This window comes from Clytia hemisphaerica, unplaced genomic scaffold (genome assembly GCF_902728285.1).
Source record: "Clytia hemisphaerica strain Z4C2 unplaced genomic scaffold, Clytia hemisphaerica genome assembly, whole genome shotgun sequence".
In the NCBI taxonomy this organism is placed as follows: Eukaryota; Metazoa; Cnidaria; class Hydrozoa; order Leptothecata; family Clytiidae; genus Clytia; species Clytia hemisphaerica.
The window spans coordinates 611,941-630,918 of NW_027104429.1; the positions used below are offsets into that span (position 1 = coordinate 611,941).

The following is an 18,978-nucleotide window of genomic DNA, read 5'->3' on the forward strand; positions in this document are numbered from 1 at the left end:
TATTGAGGGTTTCTTCTTCCTGTCACAAGACGGAGATCAGGTCAAAGAGTAAAAAATATCAGCCAGTTCTAGATCGTCAAGATCCATTTAACGGGGAGTACCAGACCCAAACATCATTTGAATCACGTCATTTACAAAATTCATAAAATAGTATATAATGTCTTGTACAAATACTAAAAATTTAAAGCATATCAGCCCATTAGTGACAGTTTTAAAATAAAAACTAGACACGAAATTAATCTGCTTAAAAAAGTTTATGGTAATAATTTTTTACAATAAATAAAATATATTGCATAAAATAGTCTAAAATTATTCACATCGATATAAATCCCATTATGTTAACACGTCAATGGGAATGTTACGTAGAGTAGGTCCTAGTAGTGTTAATAATACTTAGAAACTGTCAAAAACAAGAAAATATCAAAAACAATATTGGCACTAACTCTTATTTTTCCTTATTATTCTTACGGTGTATATATTTTCGGCGATCTCAAAAAATATGAACTAATCTGTCGTCATCACATCAACAGGCAAAGGCAGCAGCAAATCTGTCATTGATCGGATTGATCTTTCAGTAGAGGTGATTGATTATCTAGCGCAATGCCAGTAATTTGCAGCGCCAGGTCGTCAATGTTTGCTTTCTTTTCATCATCTTCTTCCTCCCCCTCTTCATCATTCATTCTCTTCATCGGAATCAGGCTCTTCATTGTCATCAAACGGACCAAGTGAGTTGATCATATTGAACTCCGACATTCGATCCTGGATCTCTTCTATAGATTCGAGTTCATTTCCTGAATGTGTGTTAAAGAGAAGATCCAATTCAAGTTCCGTTACAAGCAAAAGATCAGACACGCAGGCAAATTTCAAAAACATAATGTATCAAAATCCTACCATCAAGATTCAGCATTTCAAGATGATTTTTATTTCGAATGCAATTAACGACGGCAAGAGCCCCATCTTGTCGAATCTCATTGAATGATAAGTTGATGGTCTAGGAAGAATACAGAGTTGGACAGGATGAAAAGAATCTTGATCAGTATTAGGTCATTCCATTTTATAGTCGGTTTTTCCAAGGGCTTTGATGACGAAGCGGTTGAAAGTTATTCTAAAATTCTCAGGGGGTAAAATACTGATTTTACTTCGTCTACCTCACTTTAAAGTTAAGGGAAGAAATTTTTTCTAATGGGGGGGGGGAGATATATATTTCTAAGTTTTCTTTTTGCAAATTTGGACGTATTTCCAGGGGGTGTCCATACATGGATACAGGATCTTTTTTCCACCCCCTGTATGGGTATTAAATAGAACAGTCAATGAATAAGATAACAGCGTTGAAAAGGAGAAACCTTATGTGTTAATCGAGTAAAATGGATAATACAACAAGTGATTTTGTCGACTATCAATAAAAAACATATCAAAACCTTTAATGAATTGCATGCAGCTATTGAGGGGGCCAAAACCTTTGCTCCGTTATTTCTAACTAGACAATCGCCAACATCAAGAACTTCAAGTTTGGTGAGAAGTGGTAAACACTGGAAAAAAAATCAATATTTCAAGCTGTGGTTAAAGCAAATTTCAATTAAAAAATTTGAAATAAACTATCCATTGTAATGCAAACAGTCATAGCAGAAAACAAATGTACCTCGGCAAGAGAAGAAGCACCAGACAAAGTGCACGTGTTATCGTTAATGTTGATGACCTTAAAAAGAAAATTCGATCTTTGTGATTGGTTGATAGAGTAAAGACAATATATCCTTGTAAACGAGGGTATTGAAATTCTTGATGCTATCTATCAAGATTAGTCTGATTTTCAGGCGAGTTGGATAAATCTATTCGTCAACCCTATCCAAGCAAAAAGATTGCTTTGGTATGTAGAATTTTGATTGGCCCAGTAAAAATGTTTAAACATTCATTGCTTTCGACAGTGAAAAAAGGGTTTATTGCAGCAGTTCTATTTAATTCAATTGATAAAAATTGATAAAAGTCACTAAACTTCATTCAAATTATAATGGGCGTATTACCTGGCGTTTGTCTAAAAAGAGTGCACAAATTTGAATCAATTTATTAAGAGCTGTCAACGTGTAGACTAAAAAGGTAGCTTTCAAACTTGTACACTTTTTTCAAACAAACGGTGTAATACACTGAAAATTATCATTCTAGTGTAAATAAAAAACCTTTAGATTCAGATTTTCTTTAAAAGCTTCACATAATATGGAAACTCCATCTGGGCGAATTCCATTCTGCGGCATTGTAATCTCCTCCAAACTGCCCAGTAACTAAAGTGAAGTAAAAGTTAATTATCCTTTTTTCTCTACTTAGCGCTGCCCGATAAACACCACTCTCTAAGAGTGTCACACCTAAAATAAAATATCTGAAAAAGAATCTTCATTACAAAGATTTCATAAAAGCTCTTAAAAAAGAGCTTGTACCATAGGTGAGGCGTATAAAGGTAGAATGAAGGTGGTATAAATGCAACACAACGACAAAACTGTAATGGTAAGATATTGTCCTTTGCTAAAATCCAGAGGTCCTTTTTAATTGTTTCGAAACTTGGATGAATCTAAGAGTGCTGCGACACTTATCATGAATTTACCAGAATTTACAATTTGTTTTTGATATATAACTACTTTAGTTTTTATATTACATTTAAAAAAATAGTTAGGTTTTTTTTTACATCACTCTTGACACAATTGAGTGATGTACTGTCAAACGCAATGCCACCTCAATCGAGGTTAGATTCTTCTCTATAAGAAAGAACAATACCTTGAAAGCTTTACTAAGCGCCTTTGCTCCTTCATTTTCGAGTCTGTTTCTGCCAGAGATGAACACTTTTAAGGCGAAAGGAGTTCCGGCAGCTGAGCTTGATTTGTGACAATCAATGAAAGCTTCTGATAATATCTACGAGGCAAAGGACAATATTTTAGCGCTCGTTTAGAAAATAAATTTCTAATTTATGGTAAAATTTCTAATTTATGTCATAGAATTAAACCTATATACACCTTTTCGACCGTAGTCCGCTTTATCCCACTAAAACTTTTTTTTTGCACCAATAGACAATAGAGAAATACGTCAAAAAAGGATTGGAACGGTTTTAGTGGGATAAAGCGGACAAAAAATGCCCGCGCGACTACGGTCGAAAAGGTGTATTTGTCAACTAGTAAAAAATACATTACTGTCAGTTTCACCCGAAGGATTATCAAATATAAAATGATTACAGTAACTTCTACTTCAAAGAAATTTCTCAATGTACACACAAAATCCCATTGGGAGTATATAATTAACACTATTAACATAGGAATAAAATGATTTATCTGATATTCCGATGGCGTATTGGCGGCCGCCCACGCTAAAGCTCTAAAGGAGCGGGCCAATATACCATCGGAGAGAAATAGTAGTCATCCATTGATGTGCCGACATAAGTTTAGCCCTCATTTTCGGGGCCGTGCTGAACGCTCAAAAATTGTTTTTTTGAGATCTGGCGCCTCAAAAAGACCGTCAAATCACTGTCGTTAGTTACCACGTCATGAGTATGTCGGCAAAAATTACAAACAATATGGCTGATGTAATTTTCAAAAAATGTGTGCTTTTATGGTTGTTTTTGGTTTCTTTTGATGGATTTTTTGTAGTTTAACTGTACTTATCACTCCCTGAATATTAGTTTTAGTATCCAGTGTAATTTCTGTATGTGCACCAACCCAAAAAATGTGTTTCTACCACAGAAAAGTTGATAATCATAACTTTAGTTTTTGTTTGTTTTGATGGCTGATTTTTTCTGCACTTTCTCAAATTTTATACCATTCAAAGACCAAAGAAACTAAAGCAGGTATGTTCCTATGGGCTTAGGCTTTTATCAGTAACTTTCATGTTGTTATCTATCTTAGACCGTCCCCCAAATATAACTGTTGTCCACCGGCCGACAACCGACAAACCGACTTCAGTGTTTCAGAACTGAAGTTTTTTGGATAAAATCTTTATTAAACTTCACAAAAGTGTTCATCGAGGGTTAGTATTCATTTTCTATAGCTTTAGTTTTTCTTTTAGTGTTATTTATAGATGCTGATTATGACTTTTCTCTTCTTTCCAGGCTTTTTTGTGTACAATGTTATTTCTATTTTGTTTTTGCTTCTGTGATCAGTTTAAAGAAGGAAAAATACTTATTTGAGTATTTCTACATGCCCTTCTTGTGAAAAGAATGATAATATTTTGCATGATTCCTTCTCCAAAAAGTTTTGTATTGGAATTTATTTCGTGAAACCTTTTGAAGTTTTTTCTGACCCAAATTTTGTCGGCCATGACACCTTCCCTGTCCAAATTGCACTCGGGCCCATTTTTCTAAAAAATTACGCGGTCAGGCGAAATTCCGTAATGTATTTCTTCCAGATGTTGAAAATTTTCCCGACCTTTAGAGCTTTAGCGTGTCGGAAGAAAATTTCTACATCGGATGCCAGATAATAAAATGATAAAAGAAAGTCGTAAAAGTTGGGTTGTAAAAATTAGGTTATGTCATACAAAAATTTGATGGATTAGTTTTTTTACCTTTCCACCCCCAATTCCCAAACCATTGTTATTCAGTTTTAAAGTGTGTAATAAATAAGATGATTCGCTGCGTAAAAGCTTCTTGATTCCGTCCACTCCATCTGGACCAAATGCATTGTCACTCAAATCCAAGACTGTCAGTTTAGCACCAGCTGTTATAATGCCCTCACTAAGCAATTCCTATTGTTGAAAATATAACTTGACTGGTAATTTCAATTAAAATTTGTGAGCAACTGTGAGCAAAGGGAAAACCCAATTACAGTATTCTGCAAATGTGTTAAATCTTTTCTGTAATTTACATATCGAGATCGAACCTGCGCAACATAATGGGCTAAACTTCAGTAGCTCCAAATTATTCATTGGTCCAACTGTAGCAAAATAAACCAAAAGATTAGTGCCCAGGCTCTGCAAAATGAAATCATTTGAAAAATGAAAAAACACTTCCAGATATTCACCCAAGGAACAACCAAGTTTCAGGCTTGCCCCAAAGTCTTAGCCTCATTTTGGAGAAAAACTATGCCCAGGCTTCAAAAATCAAAAAACACCCCCAGACATACAGACAGCCATATCAGGTATAGATTTAAAGATTTAAGAAGCATATTGTAGCCTTTTGATCTTGACAGAGTGAGCAACTTCTATTAAAATAAAAAAACCTAGGTGATACTCACCAAAGACTTGGGAATTTCAGAACGAAGCCTTCCAGTATACATATCACTCCATAATGCTTTCTAAAAAAGTTAAAGTTTTTTAATTAACCAGACACCCTTTACTTTAATTAGAAAATAAAGGAAAAGGTTTGTCTTTTCCCCTCCTTATCTTCTAATTCAGTGCCGTAGGAAGCATTTTCATATTGGCGGGGGGGGGGTGAGGTTTAGTTACACCGCGAGGGCCAACCATGGTTTGGCCTGAGGGGGAAATTTTGAAAATTTGAGCTCTAGATTGCTTGAAAATGCACTCAAAACAAAATGATTATGACAAATTAAAAAAGAAAAACTTTGCATTTTGCAAAATAACCATTTTTGAAAAAAAATTATTGGGGTGCATAGCCCCACCTTGCCCCCCAGTTGCTACGGTACTGTAATTTTAAACAGGCTCAAATTTATGGCGCGCCAAACTTTTTTTCGATATCAACTTTTTTTTTCCGACACCAACTTTTTTTTCCAATACCAGTGCAATGTAGACATAATCTTAAAGGTTTTCTTTTTACATAAGTGTTTCCGTTTCATATCAGACACATATTTCATATCAGGACAGTGTCTTGCTAATGTTATAATATGCTGATAATAAGCAAAAAAATGTTTTTCTTTTTCTCGTTCTGATCAATCTTGCTCCACATCCGTGTCAATCCAATGTGAAAAAGCTTGTGAATTAAAATTGATGAGTAAGCAAACGATATCATTCTTTAAAAACAAAACCTCTAAAACACTCATGCAATCGCCTGTTCAATCAGCTTACTATAACTAACGTAACGTAACTCAAAAACCTTTTGAAAAATTTGGAATAGAAATCAGAGTTACGTAACTGGGAAACTTTTTTTAAAGAAAAAATCTGGAAATCTTTTATTTTCAAAATCGAATTTGTGATAGGAAATGACATATTTTCTATATTTATGATGTCACAATCCTCGTAATCCGAAAATTCCTAACTGAAAAGTATGAATCAAAGTCTCATAATTCGAAATTCCAGGCCTACTTCCTGATAACTGTCTTCCCATTTCTTCCGCAGAAATATTTTAAGGGCCCCTTTACACTTGAATGGTAAAAGAAATTATTGAACAACTTTAGTAATATTATAAAATGATTTTTGCGTTAAAAATGTTGGTATCTAAAAAAAAGTTGGTATTAAAAACCCTTTTGGCGCCCCATGTACAGATTTACCATTTTTGATAAAAGCACAACATAAGCATTCAGGCGAGCATGAAATTAAAGGTTTACAAGATGAATTTTAATAAAGTTGGCTTTTTAACTTTTTTTCTTCAAATTGCATGAGATATAAAGTCGAGCCTGAATTCGATGGGAAAGTGAATTGTCTGCGCTTGAATATACTTTATATTTCAACAAAGGAAGCTGAATTAGTTGATTTTTTAGGTTACTGACAGTGTAGTACTGGATTCTATCACTAAAAATTTACAACAAATTTACAAAAAAATTACTCACTCACCTTGAATGCACTCTGCTGTTTCAAGGCTTCTGATATAACCTTACTAGCACCAACTCCAAGCGTGTTCCCTTGAAGTTTTAGAGTTTCCATGTCTCTACAATTTTTGATAGCGTTTGCAATTTCTTCACCTTTAAAACCATAATGAAATAGAGTTATTTTGAGTCTTGCGCATTGCATTAAAAGCACAGAAGTAAAATAGATTCAAGTTTTTTAATCTAAAGGTACAGTGGCCCTTGCAAATGACTGAAGGTGAATAGGCGTTTACTATGGGCCCTAAATTAGAGATGGTTAACCGCTAAGTTACCTCTTATTTAGCCTACTCTTCATATAAAGAGAGGAAAAAGTGAATACATATAATGATTAAGCAAATGAATGTTCCTGTTAATTGGCCTTTTCTGATCCCTGCTGGCAAAGATATCTTAGTAATTGCAGAAAACATTTAAAACTGGCTTTTAAACTTACAAATTCACCTCCTACTTTTACAGACATTGATATCTTTCACGACTATCATTAAAAAAATCTTTTCAAATTGAGATATATCAAATCTGGTTATAAAATGATTGGCACACCCCTGGTCTCCCTTGATGCAAAATAACCTCTATCACCATACTTGATTCCTAACCATCGATTGGAATAATTCCAGGGTTTGAATTATAGCTTTGTACTGGGAAGCAAATTCAGGTTTTGGCGATGAAAAATGTATTTTGAAATTAAAAATGTGGAGGGAATTTTTTAAGCAAAGTTAAAAGAATTGAAAGGCAGAGAGAAAAAGCAAGGAATTTTAATAAAACTCTTTGTTTCCTCTTTTATCCTTTCCTTCTTTCTTGAAAAAAGTAGGCTGCATCACAAAACTTTCAACCTCCATAACTTTTGATAAGAAGATTTTCAAGGCATGCTTTATACCTCAGTTTTCATCAGCATTTTCATGCTCTTTCCGCTGGAACCATCAGATTTTGAATATTTTCAAAAAAATAATTCTTTGCCCAGCCACCTGATAACGTCATCTGGCAGGTGGTCATGTGGCAAAATTGGTGTTACTTTGGTGTTGTTTAAAATCAAGGGATCATCTGTGCCAAATTTCATGCTTTTATCACCATCTGTAGTATTCTTACGTTTGTATGTGCTAACAGACCTCACTATTATCAAAAAGTCCAATCTCTTTCTAGTAAATAAAAAAAACTAAAATCTTTTTTGTCTATTAAAAGCTTCCCCTTTTGTTTGCCACTCTCTCAGTAAGCACTTAAATTTTTCTAAACATTTTATGTTGTATTTTATTCTACTAAACCATTTATGTAAGGTAAGTATATGTAAATTTGATCCCGCTTAATCGCAAATTACATCGCAAAACCCAAAAAATACCAATATCTAATAAAGAAACCTTAGCACTATTTGAAAATAAAACATGGAGCTCACAACACTTTGATTGGCAGTGTTTAGTTCCCTGTCGTAAAAATGTTAACATTCATATTCTTCTTATCGTTATAGGCTAGTATATAGTAATATTAGCATTTGGTGTGGCTGTGGGGCTTTTATATTATTCAGCGATATTGACTTTTCAAAAAATGCCTACACAGCTCCTAGATAAAAGAAGCTCTATTTCAGGTTTTGAATTAAAAACGTCATGTTTGTCTGTTTCAGACAAAAACAAAATTGTCTTTTAGAAGAAAAATACAGAGAAAAAAGCATTATTTGCAAATGCATCCCCTCTGTACCTGACAAAGTTTACATTGGCTTAGAAAAAATACAAAAACAAGACAACAATTTCAACATTATATCTGGAATTCCAAAGAAAAAATGGTTTACTTAGAAAAGGGTACTTGCCCACAGCAACATCACAAAGCGATGTCTACTTTGGTTACAGGAAAAGTTCGAAATTATATTTTACAAAAACTAAGGGGATTAATTAAACAAGAGGTCAGAAATAATTTCGAAATGTAGACACGAACACGAATTCAGTTTAGAAAATCTGACTTAAAAATTCACACAATTAGAAACAAAATTAATACCGACCAATTTCCAACAATTAACACATTTTCACAATTCTAATTTACCCAAAAGATAATTATACTTATTACTAACAACTAGATATAAAAACAAAGTTTTTCTAGAATGTGTATTTAAATAAAATCTGCAATACACTGCATGGCCTCAAGATTGCGCCAGCATAAAATTTATTTTTTTATTTTTTGATAATCACTTATTAACAAATGTGACCCCCCCCCCAAGCGATTTAAAGTACCTGAAAATGGGACCGGTCTTTAGACGGTCTTTTTAGGGCCGGTAAATGAACGGTAAAAATTTACCAAAAGGCCACTACGAGTCTAGTTAATTTAGCTGCCGCTGCGAAGCGTCCGGTCCCAGACTGGCCCTGATCGTCTGGTCGACATCCTTTTACATGAATTTTTTGATGTAATCGTTCCTAAAAATCACTAACTAGCGGCCTGGACCGGTCTAACGAGCGGCCTGGACTGGTCTAACGAGCGCGGACCGGTCTAACGAGCGGTCAGGACTGGTCTAACAAGCAGCCATGAGCGTCTAGAAGCGGCCAGGACTGTTAGAGATCATATTTTGAGAAGGTCTGAAGGCCGTACAAAACAAAAAGTTTGACCACTACTAGACCAATCGTAATACCGGACCAAGACCGGTCTGATTTTCAGGTACTTTAAACCGCTTGAGAAGTCACGAATGTTTAGTAAATTTTAATGTTTACTAAGTGTAAACCCAATGCGCAAAGATAATCCAGAATAATAAGTCGGCCAAATCAGGTCTGCAGGTTGGTAGCCTGCCCGTCTAATTGCAACCTCTTTGAGAGGTCCTTTACTGACTTGAATTTCTGGGTAGATTTACTAGATATCCATAAGTTGCATTTTTTTATTTCAAAATACATTTTTTTGCCTAAACCTGACATCAGTGAAGCTATAATTCCAATCCTTATTTTTTTTACAAAGTAACAAATTTCCCTGCTTGAAAATAATTCTGGAAAACATAACATAAACAATAAACTTACCATCTTCTTCGTTGTCAAGCTTGAGTTCCTTTCCAAGAAAGCTTACTTCCATCTTTGGCTTTAATAATATAATGTCTAATCTATAGGATAACAAGCTAAATGCTGAATGGACGTCTACCTGGAAGGTAAATGTAATAAGAGAATAGAAAAAATGGCAGCATTAGTAAGAAAATGCAAACTAAAACATGAGAAAATAATAATCAAGGCATTTGCGAGAAATGCTCATTTTCCCTAAAAATGACAAAAGGGAATTTCCCCAAATAAGAAAATCTGATTTCTACAGCCAAAAAAAATTTTCTGGAAAAAACGGCTTCAGCCATTTTTGAAAGAACATTGCCTCCTGTCATTATGAAAAAAAAACTGAAAAAACTCCAAATAATCCCATTTTTACAAATTTTTAGGCACTTTTAGCCCAAAAGATTATTTATTTGAAAATTGGGCTCCAGATTTTTTCCTTTTACTTGTGCAAAAATCAAAAAAAATACCAAGCCAATCGTGAGAAATATTCATTTCCCAAATTAAATACCTTTGTCGGAAAGTCTTGAGAGGGACATTTACGAAAGTTTATGCTCACAAAAGCTCAGTTAAGAAAAGACAGCTTGCTTGCTTACTTGAGGTTTGCTTGAAGATTGTATTTAACTGGATTATGTTGAATCGGTCTATTAAAGAAGTATTTCTCCCTCTAGCCTAGGCCAGGCCTAATTGATTGCTTGGTAGGAACCAAGAAGAAGAAGAAGCTTTAAAAAATGGGTTGGTTGGTCGGTTGGTCGGTTGGTAGCTAAATTTGGAACCTTTTTTTCACTTTCCGACCAAAAACCTCAATTTTTGAAATCCTCCATATTCCTTAAGTCCTGGAACCCAACCACAAATGTAAAGAAATAGCCTGGTATGTTCTTAAGGAATACAGCTGTGACTCTCTACTTCAAGGTGCTTAATATTTGTTTTTAAGTATGGGTTAGTTACACAAGGAAAATCTTAAAAGAACCATTCTTATTTCATTGGAAAGAAGAAAGATAAACTTAAATTTTGATGGGTCATCTATTAAATTCGATTCATTAGATCAAAAGATATGCTCAATGGAATAAAAAAGTTGCTTTCCGAAAGTGCTTGAAAAAGATAAAAATCTACCTATCAAATTAAACAGAAGCAATGCATAATTATTACATGATATATCAATATTTTCGTTTCAGTCATTAAAAATGATAATTAATTAACCACTGTCTAAATAAAAGAAGGCTAAATTTCAATAAAAAGAACTTGCAACTAACTTGCCTTCTGTTGGATGATCATTATGGGCGTTTTGACATTAATGTAAGTAGGTTAAATGTCGACATCCCTCTGCTAATTCCGACACCCTACTTCAGAATGATCATAGGAATAATAGGATTATATTTAGTCTAGAAGTATGAAACCTTTAACTATTCAAATAGAAACATGGAGAACAAAACCCACGAAACAGAAGGACAAGACAAATCATAGCAAATATCTAGAATGAATATCCACAAGAAAGCTATCAGGTTTGTTAAGAAATGGAAAAAATACGATGAAATCAATATTTATCAAAGTTAAATAAACTAAAGATCTAAAACAACCTCTGGAAGAATGGTAACTCAATAATGAGTCAAGATAGAAAGAAGTAGCGACTCAATATGAGTATAAATAGGTATTTTCATTTGGTTCTCCATTGTTCTTACTGTCAAGTCAGGATTGATGGTGACGTCACCGAAGAATAAGAAAGAAAGGAATTTGTCAGTTTTATGCCAGGGATCGAATTAGCGTATCGCACTTCGCAATTCGCGATGCATTTTTGGATTACTTACAAGCTAAAAATTGAAAATTGATCCATTTTAGGATGCAAAATCATGCTTATCAAAAAATTGCGATGCACTTTCTATCCCTTATTTCGATGCCTGTAATATAGTAATTTGTGAGATATTCTATTCGCCATAGTATGTTAGGCACACCTGGTTTCCATGGCCTCATTTTCAGTATCATGTCACAGTGTGAACTTAGTCTATTTAAGGCCTCACTTCAGTCACATCTCAGAGCTACCATTTTTTGTCATGTCATGCTGACTGACCATAATGGCATCATAACTCATAAGGCTCTAACTTTAAAAGTAAATCAATTTTGTGTCAATAATCAACTTCAACCTCAAGTCACTCATCAGAGTCAATTCATTCACAGTATTTTTATATTGGCTACCTGGTAGGTTTCATTTTTTGTTCTTGTTCTTTGGCGGCCATCTTGTTTTTGCTTTCACACAGCCATTTTGTTTTGTTCTTTCAGTACACACTGATAGCTTAGGGCCTTGCCTTGACATGATTCATAGATTCAGTATTTCATTCAAGCCTTTATTTCCATTTAGGAACTTAGCTTTTTCAATCAGACTTATATACTGTTTCATTTTTCAATAAGACTTATATACTTTTTTCATCGAATTCAGACATTTTCATTTCAAACTTAGACTTATTTTTTATGAACACAATACTCATAGACCTTTGGGTTGGTCTAAAAAGCAGGGTAGCCAATTGGGGTAGCCAATTGGGCTAGGTTGTGGGGTACCTAAATATTTTACAGACCAGAATAGAAATACCGAAAATGAATGCACAGAACCACATTTTACTGACCAGGGAGCATGAATCTGATTGATACTTAGATTGATCATGTATGATTCCAAAGATAAACAAAGATATAAATTACCGCGTGTTAATGCACGAGGAGTAAGAAATAGAGCTTCATTATAATAGAGCTATTTAAAAAGACCTTTTGTACCTATTATAAGCTGCCATATTTAAAAATTTTGAAAGGAATTAATTGTTTGAAACATCTAAATATGATTTAAATTAAATAATAGATTCAATAACAAAGGATTGTTAAGATATGACAAGATTAGAGATCATATGGCCCAAAGGCGATTCCAAAGCTATTATCATCGAATTACAGCTTCACGGAAATAACAATTAAAAACATAAATAAAATCTAAATCTAAAAAATTAAAAACTGTTTTGTATATATTTTTTATTCGGGTCTGTAAATTTTCAAACGAAGCCAAGAAGGAAGACAAAATGGCGCCAGGTCTCTTGAGAAGTAACAAATTTCAGTACCTTTGGAAAAAAGGCTATTGTGGCTGAAGTTCGAAAGGAATCTTAAATTTTATTACATGGAATCATTAACAAGATGTTGTAATAGTTATTTCCACATTAAACAGGTTTCAGATTTCAAAAGTTTAGGCAAAAAGAGGTACCCCATAACCTAGCCCAATTGGCTACCCCATTGGCTACCCTGCCTTTTAGACCAACCCTAGACCTTTGTTATTTATTTCTACAGTTTGAACACATCATCAATCAAAATATCACAATCAATCACAATCAAATCAGATTGTTAAAAACAGTGTCATTTTCTTGTAACACCACTGTTGAGCCCTAAGCCTTCGCAAGATTGAAGTGTTTGGGTAAACAAGACAAAACTGGAAAAAAGCTGGTGTTTTGAAGCGCTTCCGTGCACTTGGAATATCCAGGGATATGTTATAGCGTAGCTGGATGAAGGACGAGATTCCTTAGCGGATTGCTTCTTTGTCTTTTCTATTGTAAATTGTTGATAATAGAAATCCATCTCTGTCCCCTTGAGTGTTCTGTTTTTATAAAAAAAAATGTAGCAGACAAAGTATTCATGCAGTACGTTTGCACATATTTTGCTATGATGTTCCCGCTTTTCATCAAAATAATATATGTAGAAGATACCCCAAAAGCTTCCTTGTAAATGAAATCTATTTTTATCAGCGTGTGTTATGAATTTGAGCAGATCTGAGAAGCTTTCATGATTTCTCTTTAAAAATTTCTGGTGTAAATATTTTGACAAATATTGTTTCAATTGACTTGAAATTTTTTCCATAATCAGATATACCGACTTGCTATCTGAAAATATCAGTTAGAAAGTGAGGCACCCCGTGGTGTAGCGCGGTATTACTAATTATAATCTTAGAGAAGAAACTTCTTATAACTTTACTAATGAAAACAATGTTTTTCATTTTTTTAAATTGTCATTCACCAATGTTTTACATTGGTAAATTAATTACCCTCTTGATAATTAAAAGTTTTTAATCGTGAACGATAAATGCAGCAGCAGAATCATTGGCTAAGAGGAAATCCAGATTTCACGAGTTTGTAATTAAATAAGATAAATTTCATATCAAATTTTAATGTCGGGGACAGAGATAGAACAAGGCTTTTTTAAATGTGCGTTATCCAGCTACGCTATAACATATCCCTGGAATATCGCTCTTTGTGTTCTTTGTGATGCACTGTGAATGGTTAATTACTTTTGTCAGATGCAGTTTTCTAGACATATCTATTTTTGTGACATAAGGTCAGCCCAGGTCTAGGTCCCAGGCAAAAAAATAGGTCCCCCAAACATTTGAAAAGTTATTTTAAGCATCCCAGTCCTATAACTAGTATAAAATATTTGTTGATTTATAATATCATTTTTAGGAAAATCACATTTCTATTCTATTGACTATAATGGTTAATTCAAGATGGTAGAAAAGTGAAAACAAACAGAATCAATCTGTAAAATGAAAGGTTTTTATAAAAATGTGGTGATATAAAGAAAAATAATAGCAGAAATAGTCAGCCCCAGCCTTGCCATTGAAATTCCAGCCCCCCAAAAAACATATCAGGTCCCCCCAAATATTTGGCTGTATTTTAGCTCCCTATTTTCATTTGCAATTTTTAGGATGTAACCACCTCCCCCACAAATGTCAGGGGGGTTGACTCTTGTCCGCGCTAAAAAGGCTCTAAAAGAGTGATCAAATTTAATCTAATCGCAATTAAACTTATCAAACATAATCGTAATCAAACATAATCGTAATCAAACATAATCGAAGATCAATCAAAGGTAATTTATAATCAATCGAACAAATCAAATGTTACTCGAACGCAATCGAATACAATAGAATATTACCCAAGAATTGGCCGATTGCTATTCAATTGCGTTCGACAGTCGAATCGCAATTATTCAATATTTTTTTATCTCGTTCGATTACGTTAGATTGGTTCAATTACGATTTTCGTTTGAATCTATCTATCTATCTATATATTCAAGTAGTAACAAAACATACATGTTCGTTCTCCCTACATATAAAAACATTTAACAAAAAAATATAAATGAAAATGAGTTAAAATAAAATGTTTGGTTCTTTATCCAAAAATAATTTATAATATAAAATTCCTAAAGAAAAAGCTCATATCAAACCGAGGATAAGTAGTAAAGTTGAGATTTAAAGGCTGAGAATATTGACACAAAGCTTAACATAATGGCTTGGTACTGAGAATACCAAAATGTGAAGTTGTACGATTGACACCGTCTAGTTACAGCTTTTCTCTTTGATCTTTTATTGGTTTCTTTTGTTGATCTTCTTGCGTCATTGATGAATTGCGCAAAATTTCTTGAAATGGAAGCACACAGATTTTACCAAGCTGATTGATGTTTGTAAGTGCACCTTATAGTTTTGATTCAAATTGAAGGATCATATTCTGACTTTCATGTTATCATTAAAGCTCTAAAACAGCATAATTTTTAAAATATGCATGATACAGTAATTATGCATGGCTGTATCATTGTTTTTATGCTGGAGTACATAATTATTCAACATGGCTGCCTCTTTAAAAAAAGGTCTATTGCAAGAACTCTCGAAACAGAACATCTAACAATAGACTATAATGTCAAGATGTCAACTAATGTGATCAAAAAAACAAAAACGTGTGAGTTAAAAATAATTACCTCAACTCTGTATTCTGAATCCGTTGCTCATGTTTAATGTTAACTATTCGGACAATTTTGTAATAAAAAATTATGTTTTGTATAGAAGCAATTATTGTTATCAGTGTGTATCAAATTTTGCAGTTTAGTTCACACTTCGGTATCTTTGTTGCGTCACAGCGAAAGGTTTGTTTTTATTTTAGTTTGTATCTTTGAAAGACCCCATCGGATTTAGGCAGGGCTGTCGGATTTAGGACCAGTGACGGTACTGGGTCATTCCAGAAAATTTTTTTTACCCCCTGTCGGACGACGTGCATTTTTGAATTTTTTCTAGCATCGGAAATAATTTTTTCTTTCCAGTGGTGGTTGGAAATTCCGATAAAAATGTATATATACTTTTGCAAAATGCATTTCGGAAATTCCACTCTTTTTTGCCCTTTTTAATTCAATGCAATTGCCTTGTTTTTGTTATTAATTTTCCAAGTCCTTTGGAAATTCATACATTTTCTTCTCTCGCCTTGGAAATTTCGAATAATTACAATTCAATACACCGTTTAGGAGTCTCGCTATTTCACGGTACTCCATTGCAGAGGCCCGGTAAAAATGGTAGGTAAAAATGCGCACTTTAGTACTGTGAAAGGTTAGAGGAATGTAAACATTGTGAATTTTTTTCTCTCCTTTAAAGAGAATGATTTAGATATTTGAACATGATATCAATGATAATCTTATAAGTCTCTCCTGAAAATTTCACAAAAATTCATCAAGAGGAAAAGAAGTTATGATTAAAAGGAGTTCTTTACCTACCGTTTTTCTGCTATGTTTCCTTATGAGAACCATATGTTTACCTACCGTTTTTTGCGGAGGAGAGTGAATTTTCCGTGGTCGCTAAAATCAAAACAATGGAAAATTGGATTGACGCGTGCGCAGTCGACACTCCTAAACGGTGTATTGTCGAATGCAATCGAATCGCAATCGAATATTACCCGGGATTTGCTGTTTGATTGCTTCGATTACGTTCAAATGTATTCGATTACGTTCGATTGATTCAATTGTATTAGATTTTATTTGCTTTAGTATGGTACTTTTAAGCGCTCGGCCGCCCTCGCTAGATGTAAGAAGCTCAAACTCATCGTACATAATTGTAATCGAACGAAATTGAAGATTAATCCAATGTAATTGACAATCAATCGAACCAATCGAACATAGTCAACAATCAATCGAACCAATCTAACCTTACTCGAACACAATCGAATATTACCAGTCAGGCACATCCTGGCAAATGAACGGGGTGAGCATTTGCATGGGGTATTCGTCACCCAGTGTAAATGAGATAGGACGTCTCAGGCTAAAAGCGTGAAAATGAATAAAAATGGACTTCAAACTGAAAAAGGGAAAAAAGGAAGAAAACTGGGAACTTTATTTTTTCGTTAAAAGTTTCTTCAATCTTCGAAGACAAAATTGACCCATGGAAAAAAAATTTCATCTGTGCAGTTCTTTGAAATGAAGAAAAATATTTCCAACCCGGTTCAATTAAACTGGGTACCGTAGAGTCGTTTAATCTCGACATACGTCTTGCAATCTCGACATAGCTGTAGGCTGGTCTTCGAAATAAAAAATCAAACATAAACAAATACATACCAAAGTTATCAATCAATCACTAAAATGTACTCTCTCTCTATCACGTCACAGATTGTTAATATAATATGAGAAATGTGAAGTGTTATTACTTATACTTATATTTGAAAAGGAAACTTTAACGATGTAGTAATCGCTAAAAACTAATTAGCATGCTTTCAACGAAGATGTCTAAATCACAACAACACAACATTTTGCACGCGAGGAATTTTTTAGTAGACATTTTTACCGTGAACCGAAAATAATAAAAAGAACCCGGTTTCCTTTTGAATTTAATGTGACTGCCATACTGGCCATCACGGCGTGCGGCCTGTTAGCGCCTAGAGCGTGTGTTTTTATATATAAGGGAGGGGAAACCAGGCTAAGCGCGCGAATTATTTTTATCACGTGACTTGAAGCGTAATAAAGTTGTAAAATTTTAATGATGGACACGAGAAAGTTACGAGGAAGTTTGCATGCGTTTCGTGTGTTGTTGTGTAAAACTGCTTATAATTTGGCTTTCTTTTTAATTGAAATGATTGCAATGTTTACTGAACTTCTAGTTTGATGGATGAACTTGTTCGATAAGAATGATACCAAGAATTTCATTCAAGGTTTGTTTTGATTATTTTACAGATCCGGTGTCGAGATTGCAAGACGTATGTCGAGATTAAACCATTGAGTTTCAAGCCGAAGGCTAGAGGTCAATCTCTAACCTTTCTCAGGCAAGAAAAATTGAAGCCTTAAAATATGCGCCGTATTTTTGATGACGGATTGAATCTAGCAATTCCTTTGTCTTCGAGTGATATATTTTTCGAAATTTAGCGGTAAATTTTAGTTTCAATCTGTCATTTTTGTAAAAACCAGGCGGGTCGCTCAAGGCCGCGCAACTTTGGTAGGATTTGTTGGCTTCAAATCCTACCAAAGAGATTGACCTCTAGCCTTCGGCTTGAAACTCAATGGATTAAACGACTCTACGGTATTCGGCGCTATTACGTCACTTTCGTTTTCGACCCCGTTCATTTGCCAATGGTCGCAAGTGAAAAATACCCCGTTCATTTGCCAGGATGTGCCTGACTGATTACCCAGGAATCGGCCATTCGATTGAGATTCGATTACGTTCGACAATCGAACCGCAATTATTCGATCGCGTTCGATTACGTTCGATTGGTTCGATTGCGATTTTTGTTCGAAGTTGTTTGATTGACACCGTCTGGCAATAGCCAATAGAATAGAGCCGATGATGGTCAACGCCAACGCAACGGTGAAGCAAAAAGACTATAAAACCAACAAAACAAAACAAGTTTTTACCTTTTTTTACCTCTTTTTGCAACAATCTTCAATTGAGTCTAAAAATCAATCATGAGATTTGTAAGAAAGAAGAGAAAAGAAGTACAAACCTGACATTTTGCTATAAATATTATCGATTATACGACTTATACATATATTTGGGGTACACAGTCGGGTTAGGTTAATAGGTCTGTTCGATCGGCGACCGGACCTATACCTACCTAGGTATTTCCCGCGCTAAAATAATAAAGGCCTGTTTACATGCTGTAGGGGGAATTTTGTTTCAATTTTGAGTTTTTCTGCTTTTACATATAGATAGGTCTTTAACAACATTCACATTTTCAAAAATGGTACCCATTGTAGCGGAAAGCCTGAGTTCTTGGGAAAACGTAAGATACAAACCTCCGAGATGTGATCCTTATCTCTGATCCCGTCTTTCTCTTTTCTGACTGTCTGAGTATCTGAGTTTCTCATTTCTGACTGAGTTTTCATACCTGTCAATCATTTGACCATCAATTTCGACCAGTCTAATTTTCGCACCGAGTGGGATTCGAACCACCACTAAAGAAAGACCTTCAGATTCGGAAGCCAGCGCTCTATCCCTTGAGCCATCG

General features: G+C 34.4%; 1 protein-coding gene across 2 annotated transcripts; it reads right to left on the reverse strand.

The window, feature by feature from the left end:
* Positions 1 to 86: 86 nt before the first annotated feature.
* On the reverse strand, positions 87 to 18,497 carry LOC136820535 (ran GTPase-activating protein 1-like). Of its 2 annotated transcripts, none has more exons than XM_067076723.1 (11): positions 18,475 to 18,497; positions 9,701 to 9,818; positions 6,694 to 6,821; positions 5,202 to 5,261; positions 4,534 to 4,713; positions 2,761 to 2,895; positions 2,172 to 2,273; positions 1,640 to 1,696; positions 1,419 to 1,529; positions 892 to 991; positions 87 to 791 (listed from the first exon to the last, which is right to left on the reverse strand). In XM_067076723.1, exons 2-11 carry the CDS (start codon positions 9,750 to 9,752, stop codon positions 673 to 675), a joined length of 1,044 nt encoding a protein of 347 aa, XP_066932824.1. In that variant the 5' UTR covers positions 9,753 to 9,818; positions 18,475 to 18,497; the 3' UTR covers positions 87 to 672. The 2 variants fall into 2 exon arrangements, with proteins under 2 accessions (XP_066932824.1, XP_066932823.1); XM_067076722.1 differs by lacking the exon at positions 18,475 to 18,497 and adding an exon at positions 18,386 to 18,415.
* Positions 18,498 to 18,978: the final 481 nt, after the last annotated feature.

Bases quoted from the DNA above. Each gene is read 5' to 3' on its own strand.
- LOC136820535 (XM_067076723.1), bottom strand. From the start codon at position 9,752: ATGGAAGTAAGCTTTCTTGGAAAGGAACTCAAGCTTGACAACGAAGAA. The intron at 1,530-1,639 runs GTACATTTGTTT...TTTTTTTTCCAG, and splicing joins GTGCTTCTTCTCTTGCCGAG to TGTTTACCACTTCTCACCAA. The intron at 792-891 runs GTAGGATTTTGA...ACACACATTCAG, and splicing joins TGAAATGCTGAATCTTGATG to GAAATGAACTCGAATCTATA.